At 36.9% G+C, this 26,737-nt stretch overlaps 1 protein-coding gene across 3 annotated transcripts in view; it reads right to left on the bottom strand.

Annotated features, from left to right (window-relative positions):
- The window catches only part of PSPC1 (paraspeckle component 1), an 84,372-nt gene that overhangs the window by 14,321 nt on the left and 43,314 nt on the right, over positions 1-26,737 (bottom strand). The window contains exons 7-9 of one of the 3 annotated variants that reach the window (XM_004604510.2): positions 20,452-20,509; positions 16,652-16,821; positions 12,850-14,569 (exon numbers count right to left, since the gene is read on the bottom strand). The exons of 1 other annotated variant lie outside the window; for it this stretch is intronic. In XM_004604510.2, the coding sequence (XP_004604567.1) occupies positions 14,384-14,569; positions 16,652-16,821; positions 20,452-20,509 (414 nt within the window). In that variant the 3' untranslated portion in view covers positions 12,850-14,383. Of the gene's footprint in view, positions 1-8,112; positions 8,146-12,849; positions 14,570-16,651; positions 16,822-20,451; positions 20,510-26,737 lie in introns of those variants that run through there. One more of the 3 variants, XR_008628421.1, reaches the window with a different exon arrangement.

Raw genomic sequence — 26,737 nt, 5'->3', positions numbered from 1 at the left:
GAGCCTGAAGTAACCCCTGAGCATAGCCGGGTATGACCTAAAAAGCAAAAAACAAAAAATCTGTTTCAAGTTTTGGGGCCACCCCTATGATATCTGGGGAACCATAGGTGGTGCTAACTGGAGTAAGTCTCAGGAGAGTAAAAGCCCTGTCTCTGGCCCTCCTATGAAGTCTTAAATGTGTAGCATGTTATGAACCTCAATTTATCAAGCCCTTCATATAAATTCTGCACTGGTCTTGTATTTAATAGTCACTTGACTGATAATAAAAGTTGTCCCAGCAAAGAGCTTTTCCTAAGCACCAGCAAGATTTTGTACATTAAACATCCTTTCTAGATTTAACAAGGAACTGAAGCCTTCCACCCAGGTTTAAATAAGTTGGCAGCAAAATTATCTCCCAATTCAAACTTGTCATTGTTACCTTATTTCTTCTAAATAAGATTCCTCTTTTTATTATTATATCCAATTAATACTTAGTCATTTACTTAATGTCTTCATCGATACTTTATCCGCTCCAATCCTACTAGCATGTTAATCCAAGTACACCCCAGCACCTGGCTGCCCTCCAGATCCCCACACTGCCAGTGCGGCCCCAAGGCCTGTCAGTAGAGCACACAGGCAGGAACACAGAACACACCACTGGCAGGGCAAGGTCTGCATGCTCAGGCACACAGGAGACTCAGGGAGTGTGGCGCTTGAGTCAACAAACCAACCATCAGTTCACAGGGGCCACAAAGGAAGTTCTCTCTGAATCAAGATCTAGATTGGCTTGAACAGGATCCTTGAGATTTTTATCCCTCTAATCCCTGAACTCATTAATTCTTCCCAATCTGTTTTGAAAATGAACTCTCACCTCCCTTACAAGTGCAAATCCTTTCCTGTCAATTTTCTCAAAAATTCATCACTTTCCTCCAAACTTTCTAACATTTAACTTTGGTTAATAAATTTTATATATCAAGTCACCCAGATATATCTACCACACAACCACTGAGCTGTTGCACATTCTGCGCAATTTTTCAAACTGGGAATGGGATCTAGATAGCTAATAACCTCCAGACCAAGGGAAAGAGACATTCTGTATCAATAGCAGAATTTTAAGACTGATTCTAAGTTGTTACTTCTATCTGTACACCAAATTAAAATCTCAAGTTGATTTTTTTTTCCTTTTTAGGTCATACGCAGCAATGCTCAGGGGTTACTCCTGGCTCTGCACTCAGGAATCACTCCTGGCGGTGCTTGGGTGATCATATGGCCATATGGGATGCTGGGAATCGAACCCGGGTCAGCCAAGTGCAAGACAAATGTCCTACCCACTGTGCTATAGCTCCAGCCGCTCAAATCGATTATTAAAAGGTACTATTTTAATAGTGTTCTTCGACTTTTCCTGCATTGCATTATGATTGTGCTTCATTTTAGTTTCCACTACATCTGCAGCTGGTGAAGAGCAGACCCCTATTGTCTACACCGCTCTGCCAGTCTAGCACTGAGCCGACATCCCGCTTACATAGCCATTCACCAACACCATGCAGAAACACATTCCCAATCAGTAGAACCGGTCCACATCTACAAATCTAGGCTCCTCCCAAGAAAGCAAGATATAATTCATTTGTGGGCCTTGTTTTTGGGGGAGGAAAATAAAGTCATTAATTTTATTGAACAAGTAGTGTTAAAAAAAAACACCAGTATCATGACAATACAGTAGTAACACTTTCATACACAAGCTCCTCTGCGGGCTAGTGCTCAATAAATAAGCTGGAACTCAATAGTTTGCAATGCAAAATGTGCGGGTTTAATCCTCAGTAAAGTGATCCCGAGTACCAAAAGAAAGCAATCCACCACCTTAACCACATGGCACAAACCACAGCCTGAGGACAGCCTCAGGGAATGGCCTCAGGATGGAAGAACAACTGAAGTTACCTTTAACAGAGTGATGAAACAGTTACTCTGGGAGCGAGGGCAGTGCTCAGTAGCAACCTTCAGCAGTTCAGGGAACCAAACCTGTGTCCATGGAAGAGCTTACAACACCACACTAGAGTCCTCCAGCTCATACACTATTTTCAGAATGAAGCCCAAAAAGGGGCAGAGCACAGCAGGGAAGTGTTTGCATACTGACAATCCTAGTTTGAACCCCAGTAATCCTACTCCCTGCTCCATACCACCAGCTACAATCCCTGAGCAGAGAGCTTGGAATGAACGCAGAGGACCATCTGTGTGACCCAAAACCTCTTTAAAATTAAAAAAATAAATAATGGCAAATACACAATAACTATCAGTCACATATCCCAAAATGAAATGATTAAAATGATTAAAAAACAGGAAAGACCAGAGATGTAATACAGTGTTAAGAGAGTCAAATATCTTGCTTGCAACCAATCTGTTTTAATTCCAAACACCACCTCTTCCTCCCCTGGACCACCAGGTATAGCCCGAAGGCCCCCAAGCATGGCCACGGCCAGGTAATGTCACCAGTGCAGGACCAGCACACCCACTGACAACAGCGGGAAGTGGCCCCAGGGCAGCACTTGGGAAATCCCTCCCACTGCCCCCCTTCCCCCAGCAGGACAAACTGGGAATCAGTTCATTTGCAACATGAATTCTAAAGTGTCTACTGAATGATAACCAAGTAGACCCAGTACCACTTTGGGAAGCGCTCACCAAGGCAGAGAGGAAACTGCCTGGCTGACAGGCAACCTGTGGCTACCCCATACTCAATACGCAGGAAGGGGAGAGCAGAGACAGAGCGCATGTTCCTGAGAGGCTCTCAGAGGCTTACAGGTCCCACATCACGACCCTCATATCCAGGGCACCCTGGCGGAGAGTGGATGAGTCCTCCATAGCCCAGAGCCTTGGCAACCGAAAACCTTCAGAACCCAGTCCCAGCCATGCTCACATCCAATCTGCACAGGCAGGGATGAGTCTCACCCATGAACGAATCTGCTGAAAAACTTAAGTGTGTGTGTGGGTTTTATGACCGAAATCTCTAGGTTCTCAGGGTCAGGGATGGGTGACCTCTCCCCACCCCTGGCTCTTCCTGGACCTCTGGAGGCAGTTACACCCATGACCTGTCTCAGGCACCATATAAGCTCATTAACCACCATGATTTAGTCTGACAAATAAATCTTGGAAGAGATCAAATAGCTGCAGAGATGCCTCCAGACCCCCAAATCACCACCCAACTAAAAAAATTAACTCCAGCCATATCACTGTCACTGTCACTCCGGTGCTCATTGATTTGCTCGAGCGGACACCAGTAACTTCTCCATTTTGAGACTTGTTACTGTTTTTGGCATATCGAATACGCCACGGGTAGCCTGCCAGGCTCTGCCCATGTGGGTGAGATACTCTCGGTAGCTTGCTGGGCTCTCCGAGAGAGGCAGAGGAATCGAACCTGGGTCTGCCACCTGCAAGGCAAATGCCCTACTGCTGTGCTAATGCTCCAGCCCACTTAACCCCATTAAAAATTTTAGAATTCCTGGAGCACGCAGCTGCAAATGCTCATACTCTACACCACTGATGTACTAGGAGTAGCACACCACACTGGTTGGGATGTGAAGGAGAAAGCATCCAATCACAATTAAAAATAGTAGCATCCAACCCGTATCAACATGTTACTTATTGCTTATGCAAGGGCTTAATGGCTCCAGGGTGAGATACAAAGATCTTCACACTCTTTCCGACAAAGCAAAGCTTTTCAAATCATGTTTGACGAAATTATATATAACATCAACACAAAATTTAGGGCCTGGTATTGGTGAAGGAATGGGTGATAGTTGTGAAAATGACATAATGGTGGTGGGATTGGCGTTATAATATAGAATGTAATAAATTGTGAAAAACATTATAAAAATCAAAAAGATAAAAACAGCGTGTATATTCCAAAGGGTCAATAGACCAGCCTAGCTCAGAGAAGTCTCCGGAGGATGCTGTGGGATCAAGAGAGAAGTTAAGTGGAGCACAGCAGCACATGATGGACCTGGTTTTATCCTGGGAATGCCATTTGGTCCTGAAAGCATCTCATGGAGTAATTCCTGAGTACAGAGCCTGGAGTAAGCCTGTCACCAGCTGTGACCCAAGAGGGGAGAGGGGGAAAAAAAGAGGTAAGGGGGGAGAGGGAGAGGGGAGAGAGAGAGAGACAGGAGGTAAGAAAAAGAACATGAAAAACTAAAGCAGTGATACATAGCAAATGCTGGATTATGAAAACCTATATAAAGCAGAAGTAATTGAACAATCTTAGAATCCAAGTCACGTTTAGTAAAAAGAGAATTCAACCATGGTTCTAGGAAGTGTTAAATATTTAAGTCAAGGCTACAGTAATAGTACTGGCGGTAGGGCACTTGCTTTGCACACAGCTGACCCAGACTCCATCCCTGGCATACCATATCACATTGGTCCCCTGAGCATCACCAAGAGTAATTCCTGAGCGCAATCAGGAGTAACCCCTAAGCATTGTACCCCTGAACATTTTCAGTGTAGCACAAAACAAACGAAAAATTTATCTCCTATACTATAAATTAGCTATGGAGAAAAATATTTTAAGTTTGAGTTAAAAACCAATTAATTTAAATTCATTCTATTATTTTCATTCCACAAAAATATTCATACCAATAACTGATTATTAACCAGATCACAATTCCATCATCTAGGAAAAGTTTTAAATTCTTCCTTGGGAAATATCAACATCGAAGATACAAAAAAGTCTTTTGTCAAATGTTTCTACGAAGTAGTACTTCTTCAATCTCTAAACCCCAAGAAAGTCAGGAAGAGCATTAGGTGTTCCCTTCATAACACACATTTTAGAGATTTATTCTCCTGAATAATCCACTGATCCGAGTTCAATGGTGAGAAGAACCGGCACACAGACCTTTTACTGTATGATATATGATTAGCACATGTGAGAAGTCTGCAGAGAAAATCACACCAACAAAGAAAAGAGAAGCTGCTGCGTGATTCCTTGGATGTATCTTTTCCCTGTAAACTGCTCTTTGCTCCCACATTTGGCTCATCTAACATTTTCTTTAATGCAAAGAAAAAGGCCAGTGCAAAATCCAATCAAAAACACAAGAGGGAAGTCTCAATACAGAGAAAATAGGACAGGCTGGCTGTAGCACAGCACATGAAAGGCCGAAGGTTGAAACCCCACACACAGGCTGTTTTTCTGGAGAGACAAAAAGGGATTGGACACTCCAGAAAGCTCTTCTTTCCTTTACAACAGAGGCTGTATTTGGTTTGGGGGCTATACTGATGGTGCAGTTGTTCTTTGCAGTGCTTCAAACTTGGGTCTCACACAGATGCAAGGAAACAGAAGTCCTCTGCACTTGACAGTTTCTCTTATCTCCAAAGTATGCGAGGTGCCAGCATCAAAACAACACTTTATTTAGGTTGGCCAAACCATGAAGAAAATACTGACTTGTATAACCTTTACATCAGATACTGTAAAACATCTTTTGTAACTCCAGTCTCTCAGTTTCCATTCTGATTCACGTTCATCCATCCTACATTTTCTTTCTCTCCCTCACAATACTTCTCTAAAGGATAGAATATATAATCTAAGTTCTATTAAAAGTTGGAAACTTGTAACATTCTCTACTGGCTATCTTTATCCTGAGACTATGAAACACTAATAGGCAATCTGTTTTATAGAGATAAATTGATTCTATGATAATCAGAGATATTATCACAACACTTCAACCATTTCTTGTCAACCATCTGACCTCAAGCGGAAAAGGAGGCAAAGACCAACATTATTTTCTTACTATATAGAGACCAAGAAAAAAAATATATATATATATATAATTTCCATTCAAGTGCTTTAAGAGGTCTTGGGTACTCAGTTCTTGATTTTCCACCATGAGTTTTCCTCACATTGACTCTAGAAATACAGAGTGACAAATACTGTGTTGTAGTATTGAGAATATTGGAAAGATGAAATAAGATGTTCACCACGTACTGTCCAAGAGTCCGACGAAGTGACCTGAAATTGGAAGAGGTGACGACCATATTTCACTTTTGTATTTCTTAAAAGAACTACAAAAACAGGGGCTGGAGAGATAGCACAGCGGGTAGGGTGTTTGCCTTGCACGCAGCTGATCCAGGTTTGATTCCCAGCATCCCATATGGTCCCCTGAGCACCACTAGGGTTAATTCCTGAGTGCAGAGCAAGAAGTGACCCCTGTACATCGCCAGGTATGACCAAAAAAGGAAAAAAAAAAAAAACCTACAAAAACATCCAGCAAAATGAAAATAACCTTCGTGTTTACTGACCAAGGGGTAAAGGATGAGGTTGGAAGGGCACTGGAGATTATCCCATCCATTCATAGGCTAGAAGATTTACCCACTGGGGCCAGGGAGCCCAGCAATCATGGTGCTCCTTCTGATCCCAAGTACGCCAGGACAAACCCGGAGCAGAGACAGGAGTAACCCTTGACCACTGGTGGTGTGGAAACCCCACCAAAAAAAAAAAAAAAGACTGAACCACTTTAGAACATTTTATAAACACTAGTTCATAAATTAGCTAACTCCTCCTATATATATTACATATGCACAGCAAAAATTTAGACTGAATACTTTCTGTATTGTATCTCCAGTCTCAAACTACAGATTTGTCTCTTTCAATTTCCTTGAGTTCCATTCCTAATTAAGAATAGTGACTATTGATTAAACCTAATTTAACATCATCAGCAACTATTTAAAAAACTACCTATTTCCTTAAGCACTCTTCATAAATCTGAACTGTATCGATAAAACTAAACCTTTTAGAGCTTCTTAGTATGGGAAGGCCAATGTGTCTGTGTGTATTATTGGGATGGCAGCAAAGTAGCTCATAACACCATACCTGAGTCAGAAAATGTCAGTAGTCTAAACCACTGTAGTTTTCTTTAAATAATTACCAAAGGAGAGAAAATTATTTGATTAAGGAAATTCTCAATGGGAAAAAAATCAAGTATATCGAGAAATTTACCCACATACTCTTAGATGAGACGAAACACACTCCTACTTGGTTTCATGTGGTACCATTAGATATCTGGAACATATGAGCCATATGTGAACCAATTATACCTCAAGGAAAATGGTGTCATTCTATTCACCATTACAAAGAAAGTAAGACCAGACACTTTTCTAGTATCTTCACCCTTGGGATATGTATGTTCAAATATACTGACAGAAGATATTTACATGGTTTTATTTCTCTTTGTGGGAGTTTACCGTGAAGCGAAAATCCTTTAGAAAGCATAAGATCTATGCTCGACAAACTTTTAAAAAATTCTTAAATTCAGGAGCTAGAGAAATAGTACAGCACAAGACTAAATCTCTGGATCTCTAGATGGACCCGAGTCTGCCAGGAGTGAACTCTGACCACCACCACCACCCAAAAAGGAGCAAAAAGAGTTTGAAAATAATGTGCGAGAGAGCTGGAAAGACGGTGCAGCAGTTCGGGTGCTTGCCTTGCATGTAGCCAACCAATGTGGGCTTTATCTCCAGCTGTTCCCTAAGCCAGGCACGAGTGATTCTTGAGTGCAGAGCGAATAGTAACCCCTGAGCATTGCTAGGCCCCTCGAAACAAAAGAAATAGTAAGAAGATAATAAACTGCCAAAGTTTTGACGTCCCAAATTATTACTATTACCTGAGAATTTGTTAGAAATACACATTATGTGTATTCAAGATGAATGCTCTACCTGACATTAATGCAGACTGCGAGATCCACTGGTTTAAGAGTTCATGGCTTCTGGGGCTGGAGCGATAGCAGAGTGGCTAGGGCGTTTGCCTTGCACGAGGCTGACCCGGGTTAGATTCCCAGCATCCCAAATGGTCCCCTGAGCACCGCCAGGAGTTAATTCCTGAGTGCATGAGCCAGGAGTAACCCCTGTGCATTCCTGGGTATGACCCAATACCAAAACAGCAAAATAAATAAATAAATAAATAAAAATAAAAATTAAATAAAATTCATGGTTCCTATCCTTTACTTAGTACGGGGATTTGCTTTTCAACTTATTTCTCACTTATTTAAAAGGGTCCAAGATACAGCAGGGCCTCTGACTCATACTGCTCCAGTGAAATAAAGAAGGGCTGGGGAGATGTATAGCAGAGAGATACGTATCTCCTTGCACACAGCTGACCTGGTCAGATCCCTGGTACTCCATGTAGTCCCCCTGAGCACCATCAGGAATGATCCGTGAACAACAGGCAGCAAAAAAAAAAAAAAAAAAACCAACAGTGAAATTTTGAATAAAAGATGTTTCCCATAAAATCTGTAAAGAGAGGGGCTGGAGCGATAGCACAGTGGGTAGCGTGTTTGCCTTGCACTCGGCCAGCCCGGGTTCGATTCCCAGCATCCCATATTGTCCCCTGAGCACCGCAAGGAGCAATTCCTGAGTGCATAGCCAGGAGTAACCCCTGCCCATCGTTGGGTGTGACCCAAAAAGCAAAAAAAAATCTGTAAGCGAAATTTAGCGTTAATTAGCTACTATTAACTCCAAAGTAATCCCAACATTTAAAAAGTCTAAACAAGTTCACAAATATGAACATATTCTGCCAAATTAAAAAGCAAACAAGGGGCCAGAATAGGAGGTAGGGCATTTGCCTTGCAGATGAGTTCACTCCTGGCACCCCACATGATCCCCAGCCTCCCACCACTATTCAAGCAATACCAGAGGAATTCCTCAGTGCAGAACCAGGAGATACTCCTGAGTATCACAGGGTGTGACCCCCCCAAAAAAACACAAAAAAAACCCACATAGTAAGAAATCACTGTATGAATATTAAAAGGTAAAAAATATATTCAGTGGGGTAGGAAGGGCAACAACCAGGTGTGCTAAGAGGACGAAGAGGGCTGTATGGCCACAACTGCATGTTAGATAAGAACCTTAACCTTAGTACTATTTCTCTGGTTCCTAGTTGAAAACTATTAAAGGAAAATCACCATACGTAAATTCAGTTATTTACCCAGTGTCAAAACAAATGAAACAAAAACAAAGTAAACAAAAACCTACCCGACAACATTTATAAATCTAAAACAACTCACTAGATTTGAAATACTTCTGCTCTTTTAAATACGAAAGAAAAAAAAGCATTCTGGCAAGATATAAAATGTTTTATTTTCACACAGCAGATTCTTATTCACATGCACAAGTCTAATCATTGACATTGTGTATTTTAAAAAACTAAAAATAATGTCTTAGGTAACCACACAAAGTTACACATTATTGGTCACTGCAGCTATTTAACTTGATATTACTTAACAGAGGTGTTTCTACCCTTAAAGTAAAATATATAATAAAAGTTATGTTGACTCAATAATGAGTTTAAAAAACAAAGCAAAGGGCTGGAATGATAGCACAGCGGGTAGGGGGTTTGCCTTGCACTCGGCCAACCTGGGTACAAATACCAGCATCCCACATGATCCCCCTGAGCACTGCCAGGAGTTAATTCCTAAGTGCATGAGCCAGAAGTGACCCCTGTGCATTGCCGGGTGTGATCCAAAAAGCCAAATCCCCCTCCACCCCCCAGAAATCCCCAAAACCATGTCAATTTTTAATATCAGCATCAATTTCAGACGCTTCGCCACCACCAACCAACTTACACGGTGCAGCTGGAAAGAACTTAGCAGGCTAAGCAGGCACCAGCTCCACCCTCACAGCAACCACACCAGGTTTCCCAAGTGCTGGGAGTAGCCCCTGAGCACTGCTAGGTGTGACCCCAAAAGGAAAACAAATACGCATTATGCAGATTATGTAGAACGTTTCATTAATTAGTAATGACAGTTGACTAGTTATCTAAACATGAGGAAATATTTAAAAGGAAAACGCATATTCAACTTAATTTTACCTAATTTCCCCCTCCCCCCCTTTTTTTTGCTTTTTGAGTCACACCTGTCGATGCACCCAGGAATTACTCCTGGCAGTGCTCAGGGGACCATATGAGATGTTGGGGATCAAATCCTGGTCAGTCTAGAGCACATCAAACACCCTACCCACCGTGCTATTGCTCCAGCTCTGATTCATGTCTGAATCCAGGCTAACTGCATTCACAGAAAATTTGGATTTTTCTACAAGACAGAACTTAAATTTTATTAACATTTAAAAATGGGCAGATCTGGGGCTGGAGAGATAGCACAGAGGGTTGGTGCCCTGAGCACCACAAGGGGTAATTCCTGAGTGCAGAGCCAGGTGTGACCCAAAAAGCAAAATTTAAAAAAAATAAATAAAATGGGCAGATTTGAAAAAAAATTATTCACATTACAAGCAGAACACAAATTCTTTGAAAATTCATATCTTCAAAACAGAAACAAAAATTCTGAGCTATTTTAGAAATTTTGAAAAACATAAGTCAACATAATTTATTTGCTGCAGTGTGATAATTTTGAAAAAATTCATATCTACGGATGAACTCTAGTTAAACTAAAATATTTGCTATCTTTGTTCAAGAAAATATAGAATTACTATTTTAAAGGAAAACTAAGTATATAACAAAGTACATACTGCTCATTTTACCAGATAATAAAAATATAATCAAAGAGTACTAAAGAAACAAGTGAGAGATAATTACAGTTCAAACTTAGTTAAAAAAAAAGATCCTGTCAAGGTAAGCTAGCACGTTGGTAGAACATTTAAATATTCAGTCATTAGATTCAAATTTCAATCATTTTAACTCAATTAAATGAGGAAACAAAAGAAAATTTTCAACTGTAAATGGTTTTGATATAAAAATAAGCTCACATACAATGCTTATCATCAAATTTTATAGATCACAGTATAAAGTTCTAAGATCTGATAGTTATTTCCCCAAAATCGATTGTATAATATACTCTATGTAGATATAATTGTAGTCATACATTACCTGACCTCATTTGACTTGGAAACTACAAGCCTACAGCATTTCACATAAATGGAGTGAACAAACTGATGTAGATTTACTCATGTAAGGAATGGAACTACGATAAAATAAACCCACACTATAATACATAACTTATGAATGGATAGCTATTTCCTTAATGTATGCTCATAGACCAGAGTCCCTGCTAATGCCTGATCGTTAATGCATATTCTTATCTATAGAAGTAAAACACAAAATCATTTACAATTACTAGACCTATGAGTCATAAAAGGAATTCACAACCTTACTTGTAAAAATAAGTCTGAATTTTAAAAAGCATTGTTAACATGTCAATTTTCAGTAACTACTATTAGATGTTAAATTTCAGAAGCAAAAACACAACATATAAATACCCCACCAATTCCCAGGAAGCTTCCTCTATTATTACAAAATATGCCCCTTTTTTTTTTTATTAACTTGATAATATATTCCCAAACCTGAACCATACTTTTGATCATATTTTTTAAACATAAGTTCCTTCCATCCAATATCATGTTTTTTTCTAATTAAGAATCTAGATTAACCCCATTAATGACTATTAATCATGCATACTAAAATTCAGCAATTACAATATATGAACAAATAATATTCCAATGTTTCAATATAAAATGCAAGAGATAGTATTTGGGTAATAAGAGACAATATTTCAGTAACTATCCTTGTTCAAAATGTTCTACTAAATGGCAATTCTGGGTAAAACAGGTAGTTCCCTCTGAGTATTACACACATTTTAGAATCAAAAACAATTATGAGCTCTTCCACCGAATGCTCAGCACTAATTATTAAAAAAATTTTAACTCTCAAGACTTAGAACAAATCGAACTTTATGAAGTATGAGAAAACTAAAAGTTCATTCAACGCTGGATGTAAATAAATTTATTTTCAAAATAAACAAGAAAATATTGACATTATACACTGGTAAAATAAAATTGAAAAAATGAATGTTCCTTTATTTTATATATTAATCACAAAGAGCACACGAAACCTAAATCCTACAGTCTTTAAGTTTAGAGTTAAAAATGATCACACAAAAACATAATATTCTCATATCATAAGAAGATTGTTTTAATATTACCTTTGAGAGGAATTACTGAGGCAAATATGACAAATTCACACTTATTTTCTAGAAATGCTAATACTATTCTTTATTTTTATTTCTACCACTTTTATGCAAATGACATAAAAAAACTTTTGTGATATAATAATTCACAAGTCAAAATGACCGAATTAGCCACAAAATTGTTTAATACAAAAACACTAAAAACTGAGTAACTAGGAGTTCACAGATGCTCCACTTGACTCTCACTCAGAAGCTGACTGATCCCCCAGGTAAACTTGGCAAGTACTGGAACAAGATTTTTCTTGATGCAGGGGGAAAGTTGTGGAGAACTCTGTTCTTGGAGCCAGAGTTGAACTGGAGATGAAGACATCTCTTTGCGCATAGGCATTCAAATGTTCTTGGATAAATCTTAAAGAGAATTTCCCAGTCTCCTTGGCCAAATAGTTTGGTATTAACATCAAAGGTTCAAATTTCTCCCAATCATAATTCAGCTTTGAAACAAAATACAAAGCTAAAATTCACCTAAAGATTATGAGTAAAATAAAGATGGGAAAGTATATTTAACTGCAACAACTCACTTAAAAATATTAGCTAATGTAAAATTCACCGCACATTATCAAATTAAAACTTCCACTCAAAACACTTAATCATGGAAAACATAAAAGACAACAACTTTTGACTATTTTACAATCTCCAGATGTCAAAAATGTGTTGAAATAAAAACTACTAGGAATACTGCAAACTTTAGAAAATTTCATTCATACTATTGTTTAAAAATTTAACATCCTATAAGTGTATACAAAAATTAATTTATACAAAAGAATGCATGTCAATTGCTTCATAATTCACTATTTTAAGTCAACTTTTAGCCAGATTTGTCAAAAACATGCCCCCCAGAAAAAAACACCAGAAAACATCCCCATAAAGAGGTAATTTTTTAAAGTTTATTTTAAAACAAAACATAACCATAAAAATGCTAATAAAAAGCATGGTAATAATAAACTGAAATGTTACATAAGAAATACCTATTTTGAGCTGAGACTGATGCATTGGATTTTTGATGGAAAATGATTCCTAAATTTCATTTTTAATTAAACATCACTCATAGATATTTAAATATATAGCAGTGACTTAAATATATAGCAGTGTTTTGGAACAAGCATTATGTTATAAAACCAGTTTCTGCTTGGTTTTGAAAAACAGAATGTGTATCTGCCAGTAAATCGATAGGATCTGATTCCAATGAGCCTCATTTTTTAAAAAATGACATGCTACTCCTTGAGAAAAAAAAATACACTTATCAAACAAGTTTTCCTGGAGAATTACCAAATTTGAAAAAAAAAAAAAAGATTACAAAACTGCAGTTAAGACAACTTATACTTCTCTATACTTCTAAAGACATATACTTCATACTTCTATAAATCAAATTCAAGAAATGTCTTAATTCTTTTAACTCAAACAGCAAATCCTTAATATTCAACCTAACTATACTTTAAAGAAATTCTGAAGGGCAAGAGCTACATATAGAAATCAAATTTAAGGAGCCGGAGCAATACTACAGCGGGCAGGGCTTTTGCCTTGCATGCGGCCAACCCGAGTTCAATCCCCCAGCATCCCATGTGGTCCCACAAGCACCTCAGGAGTAATCCCTGAGTGCAGAGCCAGGAGTAAACCCTGAGCATTGTTGGGTGTGACCCGAAAAGAAAAAAAAAAATTTTAAATGGCAGATAATGTTATAAAGACATCATTTTAAAGCAATAAAAATTTGCCTCCATCCAAACAGATTCTTTTCCCCTGTAAGATTCAGCAGGTTAATTTGAGAAAAAAATAATAATAAAGGATAAAGATCCTTATTACTCCTTCTCGTAATATTTAAATATTCAGAATCATTCAGAATAATTCAGATGTAGACAGTAACTGATTTCAAAGCACAGCCATGGGTCATACATGTAAGCACCCTCATCCCACCCCTCCCTGCTGTCCTATCTACACTTAATGACAAAAGTTCTCACTACATTTCTAAGTGCCACTTGCACAAACTAAAACGCAGAAAACCATTTTGTCAAATGGACTGGATTAAAGCAACGTTATTACTGCTATAGCAAGGTTAGGCAAAACTATAAGGGAATATACCACTAATAACATTTTAAATGATCCAAAATGATTTCTTTATTGAGATTAAGTAACTACATAGATTTCACAGTACTATGGCATACTTAAATTTAGCTAGTCACAACAATATTTTTAACATTCACAATGATGAACATCATCATCATTACCGTTCTAACCTACAAAGCTTATGAATAAAGAAAAATACAAAAACCTCAAGTTTTACAAAAGAAAACTTTAAAGTCTACATACATTAACAATAAAACCATTTCTTCCAAGTAACAGGTAAAAGTGAAAAGGCATACCACTAAATTGTTTTCTCTAAATATCCAGTAAATAAAGAATATCTAATATCTACGACGCTTATTAGGGCCTTCAAAGTTGCCCCCTTGGCCTCCTCTACCAAACCCACCAGGACCACCACCAACAGGACCTACACCACTCATTGGTGCCTGAGGGGTCTCAGAACCTGTTCTATTGCCCATAGGTGATCCCATCTGTGACGGTGGTCCTTGTGGAAATCTATCATTGTGCTACGTAATGTCACATAATAAATATGAAGTCCATTTGGAACACGCCAAATATAAGTGACAAGAAATATTGGCAAAATCCCAAGTGGTGATGTCATGAAGTTCAGCAGAAAGTCCAGCAGAATCAGGATCATACATAGAAGGAAGAAAGGAGCAATTTAATTAGTTACTATGTTTGAAAAAGTGTTTCAAAGAAGCATCTGAAGAATTACATATTGCAAATGATATGCCCAATTTCTCTCTCTCTCTCTCTCTCTCTCTCTCTCTCTCACACACACACAAGCGTGCGCACACACACATTAAAAAAGACTGATATTATGAAGTGAATGACATCTTCAACCTACCTAAATCAGTATTATAGTACTGTTTGGTTTTCTGTTCAGGTTTATAATGCACATAACCATGTATAATAAAAACTTTACTCAAATAATCAGAAAAAAATTAAAAGCAGTATCACACTGTTTTTAAAGAACATCATTAAAATTTCAATAACAAAGCTTTTAATGTAAAAATTTAATGTAAAAATTACTGGTGTAAACACAAAAAAATAAAATTTCAACCGGAAACTTCCAAGGTAGTTTTCTAAAATGCCTATTGCTGAGAAAAGTTTAAAAACTGTTCACTAAAATATACTGAATGACATATTTAAAAAATCTACAAAATAATAACCACATATATTCATCAAAGAACAAAAGAATTCCAAAAGCACAGTACTGAAATGTCAGTGCAACAAACTTACGGGCAATCAATATTCAAATAACATTCACAACTTCATGGAGACAGAAACAGGGGATCAGTCAGCTTATTTCTAAAGTTATTTATCATGATTCAGTTTCAAAAAAAACTTCAGAGTAGCATAAATCCTGACTAACTTTCACTAGTGCACTATAAAATAGTCTCAATGAAAAATGTACCATCTAATTCTAGTAAACATTATGGCACTGCCCATTCTTCCCAATAAAAAACTTGTTAAAAAAAAAAATCACAGGATACACATAATTTTCCCAAATTCTTAAAAATATTGCATTAAAAATTAGACTGATGAAATTAAACTTTGTAATTTCTAAGAATCATATTCACTTTGCCACCTCTGAGCTTTGGATGGATTTACAAGCAAGGCCATAGTTACTCGGCAGTGCTCTCTTCCTCTCTGAGCAATGAAGGCACCGTGGGTAACTGTGGTCAATTCAAAACTAAAGAGAGTGGCTGGAGCGATAGCACAGTGGGTAGGGCATTTGCCTTGGACACAGCCGACCCAGGTTCGATTCCCAGCATCCCATATGGTCCCATGAGCACTGCCAGTGCACTGAGTGCAGAGCTAGGAGTAAGACGAGCATCACTGGGTGTGGCCCAAAAGAGAGAGAGGGAAAAAAAAAACCCCAAACAAAAAGAGAGCCACAACTGAAGTGACTTCTCAAAACATATCATAACACGTTTGCTTTTTCTAAATGAGCAAGTATTAACAACAGATGAATGAAAAAATATTTTATTAATATAGTCTCATATATTAAAGTGACAAGTTTTAAGGGAAATAAACCAGCCTTACAGATACTCAAATCTAAGAAAAATGATTTAAACCAAAGATATCTTCACACTCTCAAGTCCGAATACTGTCCACAAATTAAATAAGTTTGAAAGATATATAAAATTAAGTAACTTTAAAACTCACTTATCTGGGATTAATAGCACAAACCGCTGTATATAAAATGTTTACCCAAAATTGAGCATCACACATACTGAAGTTTTGCCTCCCATTAAAGTTTATGAGTTCACATGGGCTAAGATCATACATAGTCAAAATATTTGACCACAAAACACTGAATCCTGGTAAACAGACACTAAAAATTAACTGCAATCAGGATTTGTATTTGCTGTAAACTTCAAGACAAAAAGCATGCCATGGACATTAATTCTAACTCTGGATATTAATTTTCATAAACCATTGTAACTTCACAAAATTACTTTCTCTCCATTAGATGTTCACTGCCAAAATAAAGGTGCCAAATCATGCTAAGTGTGAAGTTATCTTTGAGGCAAGAATATCCATTATCACATATAGTTAAAATAATGTTCATGATACATTACCACTGCTCCATTATCTGGCATCATTGGAGTTCCCAGATTTGCAGCTCCTTCTGGTCCCATGGCAGGACCAGGACCCATTGGCGGGCCAGTTATAGTTCCTCTGTTGTTCATATTCATACCCATCATTGGAGGAGGACCTTGGTTACCAGCTGGTGCTGGGCTAAACGCATCTATGCAAAACAATCTATACTTAGAGCTGTCCTATCTTCGTTTAGCAAACATCAAAAATTTAACAACACAGGCAATTTAATGAAAGTATTACTAAAATAATTTTGCTTTCTTGAGAAAGGAGCACTCAATTATCTACTGTGCAAAGATAATTGCACATACTGTAGTTTTCATACTCCATACTGTAGTTTTTATACCCCAAACACGTTATAACAAATGAGATGACTGCCAATTATTTAAGAAATTTTAAAACTATAAACGCATGAAAGTTAACTCTAAGTATTATTTACTATTATTTTAGCTTAATTTAGCCAAACATTCCTCAACACTGGTCACCACTCTACCAGTTTAAAAGCAAAGAAAATTAGCGAAAGTATTAACTAAAAATATTTTATTATCACGTATTAAATTCTATTAAGTTGTAACAGGGGAAACCTATCAATTCATATAATTTTACTGTAACCTCTTGGATATCAGTTACTTAACACCCCACGTTCTAGAGGCTTATTTTAAAAACTTTATATATATAAATTAATAAATAACTAATCTAAACAAAAACACTGAAATAATACTATAAAACTTCTTCTAAAAGAAACTGAAGGGGCCGGCGCAATTGTGCTTGCCTTGCAAGCAGCTGACCGGGTTCAATCCCTGACATCTCATATGGTGACCAAGCACCACTAAGAGTGATCCTGGAGCACAGAGCCAGGAATAACCCCTCAGAACCAAGGAAGTGGAACAAAATACAATCAAATCTGACGTGAAACAGATAAATTATTGAAACTGAGAATGTCAGCATGCTGAAATTTTGGAATGGGAACAATCAGATAGCCATCGTATTTTTTCATCATACATTTGCACTCCTCATTAATTGCATCAGTGTTTGAGCTATAATAATCCATTTACAATGGAGTCACATATGTTTTTAGGTAACTTTGATTACCTAAGTATTAAGTAACTTAAGTACTCATCCTTGGCTTATTATTTTAAAATTCATTTTAAAAGGCTAATTGTTTTAGCATTTTCTTCCAGTATTTCATCATGTAGGTCAACTACCCAAAAGCAAGTAACAGTGTCAGCATGCAGTAAAGTTTTCACTGCAACCAAAGACTGCAAGCTCTACATAACACCTCACTATATAAAACCTAATGTGACATTTATGGCTGAGTCCATAGAATAGCAGAGGTTTCACTATTTAGCAGGCCCTTGGCAATATTCAGCTCTTCTCAACCTAATCCCCCAAGAAACTATAGACATTGTGAATATTAGGTAACAACTTCTAAGAAAGAATTATGTTCTTAATACCAAAAAGATTTTGCTGACGAATCTTCATTATAGAAGAAAATTTCAATTTCCTTAGCAAACCTATAATAAATAATTTTTTGTAGACTTCAACAATATACCCCAAAGCAAAAATGAGACAGGGACAGGGAAATCTTACAACTTTCCTTTAAAAAAAGGGGGGGAGGGATTTGTATTTTTTCCCTCCTGGTACTAATAGAATGTAATTGTTACATACAACATATATGTTTTAAAAACAGTATTTCCAACTGCCAATACAGTAATTTCTAGTCATTACATCTTTCTCTTTTTATAGGTACTAAGTTTAGACTTAAGATCCATAAGATCTACTTTATATCAGGAAGTTCACTATAAAGTCTTTTTATAATTGCTTGACTTGGAATGGAACAGGTTACAGGCCACCCCCTCAAAAAAATCCATCTGCTACATTCAGTGTAACTTATTAACAGGACATGACTTCACAAATACAACACTGACATTCAACTATAATGATGCTTCGTATATCCAAAGCAATCTTCAGGATAAACTCCCATATTATACAGGAGAAAACCTGGACTGAAAATTAGGGTGGCTTTGTAATAATATTCTAGTGAATATGATGCAAAATTTCTAAATTTCCTTAAATTTTTAACAAGAAAATATTTTGAAGTGAATGCTGATAAGATTGTCAAAAAACATTTTTAAAAGGAGTGGGGGAGGGGCTGGAGCAATAGCACAGTGGGTAAGACGTTTGCCTTGCACACAGCCGACCCATATTTAATTCCCAGCATCCCATATGGTCCCCTGAGTACCGTCAGGAGTAATTCCTGAGAGCATGAGCCAGGAGTAATCCCTGTGCATAGCTGGGTGTGACACAAAAAGAAAAAAAACAGGGGGTGGGGGAGGGAGAAAGAACTTCTCACCACGAAGCTAAGAATTTTTTTTCAAGAATTAAAAAAAAAAAGACAAGAAAATCTTTTGAATTTGGTTTTGATGTTAATTACTAGTCATTGTAACAGCATTTCAAAAGTTGTAATCTATACCCTTATAATCCTAAAAATAATATGAATTTTATTAGAGACCTCGTCAAGAAAGTACCTGTACACTACCTTACTCAATTATGCTCCACAATTAGAACTTTAGAACTCTGTGCACTCTTAGTTCACTGTTTATTTCACTTATCCATCATACTAACTTGACAACCAAGTTTGTTTTCATGCAGTGCTCAAGGCTTACACCTGGCTCTTTACTCTTGGGAGGACTGGGTGGGCCATATGGGAGTTGAGGATCAAGCATGGGTTGGCCATGTGCAGTAAGCACTTCACCCACCGCCTATCATTACTATCTCTCTAGCTCCCATGACTAAGTTTGTAAGTTAAAAGGTCATGTGTTCTGCTTCATTTGCTCAGAAACTACGAATTAGTAAAGTAAAGTGACCAAGTAAACAACAAATCATGACTCAATATAATCTAACTGGGAAAAACACTGATCATAGAAAATGCTTATTCAACATACTAGAAATTTTAAGATTATTTTACTCCATGCAATATATGGAATTTATGGAATTTGCTCGCTGGGTATTTGTTAAATTCACTAAAATGTACAGTAATATAATCTTTGAAACAACATCGTTATCTGGGTTATGTAAAGATTACAACTTAGAGATACTTTTTCTAGGACAAATGTGATGCCTGTGACACCTCAAAGTCCACACTGAGTAAGGCCTACCTTATCAAACACTTCTTTTCCCTAGGCTTATTTTCACAGTTTGAGAACAACCTGGTTGTACAATCAACACTGAAAGTATTTATCTAGGGGCTTTAAAAATTTTTTCACATAAAACCTATAGATATGCATTAGACTAAATATGCAATGCACAACTCATGTCCTTAAAAGTCAAAGACGTTCCCCAAGAGTTCTTATGTGCACAGTAATACAAGTTAAAAGTGCTAAATACCAGTCATATCTAAAAATAGATTTAAAGTTACACAAAAACATAGCTTGAAACAGAATTTTTTTAAATACTCAAAAAGTTTTTAAAACACTGCAACTCAAAATCTAACAATTCCAAGGTACAACGCAACAACTAACATTTCAGGGTATATCAAAACCTGGTTACAGGTTTCTTTCATTAATCCATTAATACAAACATTATTTTAACCTTAAAAAAAAAGTTCTTCCTAGGCATATATATCTTTTCATTTCCATCTAATGTGTTAATAGACTCCACTACTGAAAATGTTGGTTTCATGTTTTAGTTTTTTTACTGACATAGAGATACCACAGACAGTATGTACAGTTCCCCCCAAAATCACAAGTAAGTCACCGAAGTCTTTGCTTCGAATCCCTACCTCCCATGTTTATTGCTCCACGGGGACCCATATCACCCATTCTCATTTCCTGTTCTCTCTGAAAGTAAGCATAAGTTGGCACAGTCAACCTATCGATCTTATGACTTTACATTTCCCATCTAAAATCAAAAAGAAAAGAATAAATTGGGACATAACTTTCCATTCAATTCTTCAAATTTTCCAAATGCCATTTACTAATAAGAACACTGAAAAGAAAAGTCAGTCACCCAAGTAAAATACAAATGTACTCAGTTTAAATCACTGTATTGCTAATGAGTCAGCTGATATAAAATCTACCACAGAATGTTTTTAATATTTTAATTCTGACAGATAAAATACAGATATCTAGATCACCAGGAATTATAACCATGGTCATTGATCATTTTCCCTAAGGTTATTTAAGACAAACATGAAATGACTCCTATCATTTTTCTATTTAAATGCATTCAATCATGACATAAATATCTATGATTTAAATACCAAGCTAAAGTTCAAAATGTTCATTTTAGAAATGCTGCGATTCACATTTGCATGATTCAAATACCCAATTTTCCCATGACCTACAACCACAACTCCGCAAACATGAAAAACCTGACATATCCTGCTTTCTTTTATTTCAACATTTTACTTGGAAACCTAAGAAAAGTGTTATTAGACAGTTGACAAATAAAATGTCTTACCAAAACAAAAACCATACAAATATTCAAAATGTCTTAAGTGTCAATACAAAAACTGTTTCTCATAAAATTTTATAAACAATAGTTATATAGAAATATACTGAAAGTTAAAATGTCACATGAAATTATTCAACATATTATGACTAAAATTTCCACTATTATTTGATAATCATTTTCCAATTTCTGATATAGCAATTAAAAAGACACAAAAGCAATGATGCCCAAATCTAAAAAATAATTTAGTATTTTCAGTAATACAAAATATTGGTGAAAAGTGATTATAAGGCAGTAAAAAAAATGAAAACCTAAGTTTATAAATGCCATTAAGCTTTTTACAACTTCATACTTAACATAATAGAAAGGCCTTCAAAATTAGCCTCAAGTTAAGGTAAAATAAAAATACCACTTACACATCTCACAGAAAATTTTTGTACTAATATTCAGAAATTTTGTCAGACCTTCTCAAAGCCGTTCTTTTGAAATTACAAATAAGCTTATCTCATTTCAAAAAACTTCTATGTAAAATTGATCAGCCAATTTTATAAAACCTCTCCTGATGGGAGTCATGTAATTTTGCTATTATATACTAAGTACTACATCTAGTAATACTAACAAATTAAGCTATTTACCTCAACATAGAATCTAAAAGTATAAACTACTTCAGCATACCCAGGTACTTGTTATTAGAAAAGATGACATTTTGGCACCAAAGTAAAACACACAAATTTTATGTTTCTGATTTTGGAGGGATGAAGGCACTGAGATGAGAAAGCAAGAGCTTCAGAGCTGTATTTTTAATTTAGGATCTGCTCCTATAAAGAAAGTTTAGGAAAGCAATATCTAATTACTAAAGGATTAATACTTATTGTCTTGCTGTTTACCAAAACTGGTTGCTTCTACAATATCTTGTTTTAATTCTAAGGGGGCTCATTAACATCTATATGCTAGGTTTTAAAAATACATGGATGACTGCACTAGGCTTGTTTGTACAATTAGCCTCAAGGTCATAGCTGATATTTATAATTTCCTTCCTTTGTACCAACAATTGAGCCATTTGGGGTTCATTTTGGCTGTTAATTCAATTGGAAGCAGGGCTACAGAGTTTAAACTGCCAATAAGAACATTTTAAATGGGTACTTCTTTATCCTTTGTTTCCAAAATACAAATCTCCAGTCTTCTGGCATTGCAAGGATCATTTTGACATTACTGATTTCTTTGTAGAGGAAAAATATCTTGTTTAAGAAAACCAGAATGGGGGCTGGAGTGATAGCACAGCGGGTAGGGCGTTTGCCTTGCACGCGGCCGACCCGGGTTCGAATCCCAGCATCCCATATGGTCCCCTGAGCACGGCCAGGAGTGATTCCTGAGTGCAGAGCCAGGAGTAACCCCTGTGCATTGCTGGGTGTGACCCAAAAAGCAAAAAATAAAAAATAAAGAGACCCAGGGGTGTCTTTCTCTAAAAAGAAAAAAAAAAAAAAAAAGAAAACCAGAATGTCTTACAATAGCATACCATTATTAAAAATCATGCTGTTTAAAGCATCCTGCAATAAAACTAAATATTCAACTATTTAGTTTACATTTCCCCTAAGAAAATTAGTATTTTTTTCTTAATAATTAGGGGTTTCAGGGGAAAAAGACCAACAAAAATAAATAGTATAACTAGATACAATCTATTTTTTAGAAGGGCAAATTCTAGTTTGCCCCCCCCAAAAAAAGAGGGGCAGAGATGGCAAATGAGTTTTGTGGGTTTACTCCCAGTAAACACCCCAAAGTGCTGGGGATCAAATTTAGATAGGCCATGTGCAAGGCAAATGCCTTACCCACTATACTATCTCCAGTCCCTGAAGGTAGTCTTAAAAAAGAGAAGACAGTACTTATAATTATAAAAATTAAGCATGAGAGCCAGCTGTCATATATTGAAACTGTGTTATTACGCAAAAACCGCACAAGAAAATTTCTTCTATGAATTGCTTCTACTGCTATTCAGTCCATTCAATAGATTATAAAGCTAAAGTACAGAACTATTCAAAAATTTACTCAAGAACTGATGAGATAGTCTAAAATAGCAGGAATCCAAGCTATCTGAGCCCCGGATCATCAGGAAGAGATCCACCAAGAACTGAGATGAAATACCTCCCAAAACACTGCCAAATCGTAACCCAAAAACCTAAAAAATAAGTAAGGTAATGAGGGTCATACCGTTATAGCAGCTAATCCATAGCCTTCTGTCAGGAATGCATAGAATTTCCACCTTCACGGGCATTTTTTCTTTTCTTTTTGTTTTTGTGTGTGCGGGAAATAGGGTAAGGATTTGGATGATTCTGCAGGGTTCAGGGAGTATTCTTTGCTCCATGCTCAGGAGTGGGCCCAGGCAATTGTCAGAGGACTGCATGACATGCCAGGGATCCTAACCAGGGTTGTGGTTGTCACCACAGGACAAGAGCCTTATACCCCATATTAACCAGAGTTCCATAAGGATACTTTTTATTTTTTTAATGGCTTTTGTTTTGGGATCACATCCTACAGTGCTCAGGGCCTACTCCTGGGTCTACACTCTGGGCAGGCTCAGGGAAATATAAAGGGATGTGGAAATCAAACCTGGGCCAACCACATGCAAGGCACATGCCCTACCTGCTATACTATCTTCTGGCCAGAAGTTTATTCTTATGGTGATTAAAAGGTGAGGTTTTCTGGTAGAGCAATTATGTAATGTATTCCCTAAAGTGTACTTAAGTGTACTTAAATTCAAATGATAAAAAAAAGGTGTGACTATATGAAAGTAGCATTTCATTAAAACAGTTCTCAATGTGTGGTTCATGAAACACTACGAATTCCCAACAACCTTGCAAAACTTCTACAACCAAACTAATAAATGTCTTAAAATATCAAATACAGTTATAGACATTTCACTCTCAAAATTCAGAAACAAAAACAAAAACACAGGGAAGGGCTAAAAATCCTTACGACATACCAAGACCCTAGCATTCATTTTTAATATCCTATCCTTCACATGCTTGCAACAAAAAATAGTAAAGAATATATATGAAAATTCTTATGTTGGGGGCCAGAGCTATAGTACAGGGCAGGGCACCTGCTTTGCACACTGCTACACTGCTAACAAAGGACAGACCCCTGCAACCACATATGCTCCAGCCTCACAGGAGTGATCCCTGAGCACAGTAGAGGATACACATAGAACCTTTTTAAAAATGGGGTTGGAAGTTAGAAGCAAAGACACTTTACATGGAAAAATATTTTTAACATCAAAAAGCATTTAGGTACCTGTCAGGTTTTTGTAGATGACTAGCGCACAGCTGGAAAGATGGGGTCAGAGAGTAAGTACAGAAGATTAAGGTTTCTGCTTTCTATGCTGCCAACTGCAGTTTTAATCCCTTTCATTGTATATGGTCATAGGGGATATATGTTACTTCTGAGAACAATGTCAGGAGTAGCCCCTGATCACTGCTGAGTTTTGCCAAACCCCTGACCATGCAAAAAAGGAAAATATGATTTTCGTTTAATACACTGAAACTTGGGGGTTTGGTCCCAGGGCTACTAGACATGGTCCCCCAGCAATGCCAGAAGTTATCCCTGAAAGGAGCCTGGAGCCTAAGCACTGTCGGTATGGCCCCCAAATTGGATAGTTTGTATAATGAATTGGTTCCAATATTATTCTTAATTTGATGCATGTCATTAGCAAATTATATGGGTAAAAAAACTTAAGTGTTTTTTTTCTTTCCTTTTGGTTCATACCCAGCAATGCTCAGGGGTTACTCCTGGCTCTGCAATCAGGAATTACCCCTGGCAATGCTTGGGAGACCATATGGGATGCCGGGGATTGAACCTAGGTCGGTCGAGTGCAAGGTAAACACCCTACAGGTTGTACTATCACTCCGGCCCCAGTATTTCAGAATTTAAAGTTGAATATAAACCAAGAAATCATAAACAGAAAAGAATGTTTTTAAGAAAACAGTTTATGTTTTTAAGAAAACAGCTTATTTTATTTTTGTATCAAAGAACATCCATTAAGTGTTCTGAAAAGGGTAAAAGTTATGTTTCAATGTACTAATTATGTATACATGACTAAGTCATGTTACTATAACCAACAGAACATTTTGATATAGATGGAATGCTGAGGCAAATAGGTCAAATGCAGTAAAACACTTAAAGAACAGTAACACAATTCCCTTCTTCCCATCAGTAAAGTTGAACAATGAAGAGATTTCGCCCCACCTCAAAAGTTTATTATTTTGGGGCTGGAGCGATAGCACAGCGGGTAGGGCGTTTGCCTTGCATGCGGCCAACTCGGGTTCAAATCCCAGCATCCCATATGGTCCCCTGAGCACCGCCAGGAGTAATTCCTGAGTGTAGAACCAGTAGTAACCCCTGTGCATCGCAGGGTGTGACCCAAAAAGCAAAAAAAAAAAAAAAAAAGCACAAAAGGTTAATATTTTATCCATTATAAGTTTCTTAGAAATTTTTAATTTGTAATATGATAAACACCAAAATAACCTAAGCAAACGCACTGTATGGGGAAGGGGTCCAACATTAATTAAATAAAATTAATTTAAAGAATTATTTTATTGAAAATAATTTAAAATCCCATAAGGGGTTTTGAAACCAAAAGTCTGAGAATCACTGTTCCTAAGTGCTGATCAATACTTTTTTGCTTTTTTTAAAATTCTTTTGGGACACACCCAGCGTGTTCAAAAGTTATTCCTGAACCTGCTCCAGGGACCATATAGGACACTGGGGATCAAAACAGGGCGAACCAGGTGCAAGGCAAATGCCTGACCAGGTCTGGCCTTCATGATTGGTATTTTTAGTTTTTTCTTTTTTAAATGCCAAACCTGGTTGTGCCCAGAGCTTACTCCTGGCTCTGAACCTATGGACCACATGTGGTACCAGGAATGAAACCCAAGTCTCTCAAAAAACTTCGAAGAATTATCGAGATCACTATATAACTCAGATACCATAATAAAGAAAATGCTAATTTTCTGATGTTTAAAAAAACGAAACACACACACACACCCCCTCATAAGACATTCCACTAAACTGAATGATTCTAGAGAGATTTATAGCAAGATGCGAACAGTATGATTAGACCTTTCTATTTTTAACTATTACTAAAATATTTCCCCCAAATACATTATATTGAGCACTTGAAAATTTTCTTCCAGATTTTATAAGGTAGTAAGATCGGGACTGGAGAGACACTTCTAAGTCTGGAATACATGCTTTGCAAAGGAGCCCAAAACTTGATTCCCAGTACAGCTCAGTCCCCAATGCCCAAAGAGTGAAGGCCCCATATTTATTGGCTGTGGCCCACAAAAATGTCAATGGGAGAAATGAAACTGTCAGTATAAAGCTGGGTAACAAATAGCACATTTGGAAAAATACATGGACCTGAGTTTTTAAAATAGATTTACCTTTAAATAAACTTCATTTTATTGAGTTAAAAGTTAAAAAGGCATACATTAACTATACATTTTCCTTATAAAACTAAAATAATTTAAACTAAGAGTAAACAACCCCCAAAGAACCAGCAACAATAAATTAACAAAAAAAGAGTAAGCATTTTCCCTATAGATAAAAGCAAAATGATAGCA

This window comes from Sorex araneus, chromosome 1 (assembly GCF_027595985.1).
Source record: "Sorex araneus isolate mSorAra2 chromosome 1, mSorAra2.pri, whole genome shotgun sequence".
Lineage (NCBI taxonomy): Eukaryota > Metazoa > Chordata > Mammalia > Eulipotyphla > Soricidae > Sorex > Sorex araneus.
The sequence above is the reverse complement of the archived record's forward strand: the minus strand, read 5'-3'. Positions and strand labels throughout refer to the sequence as shown.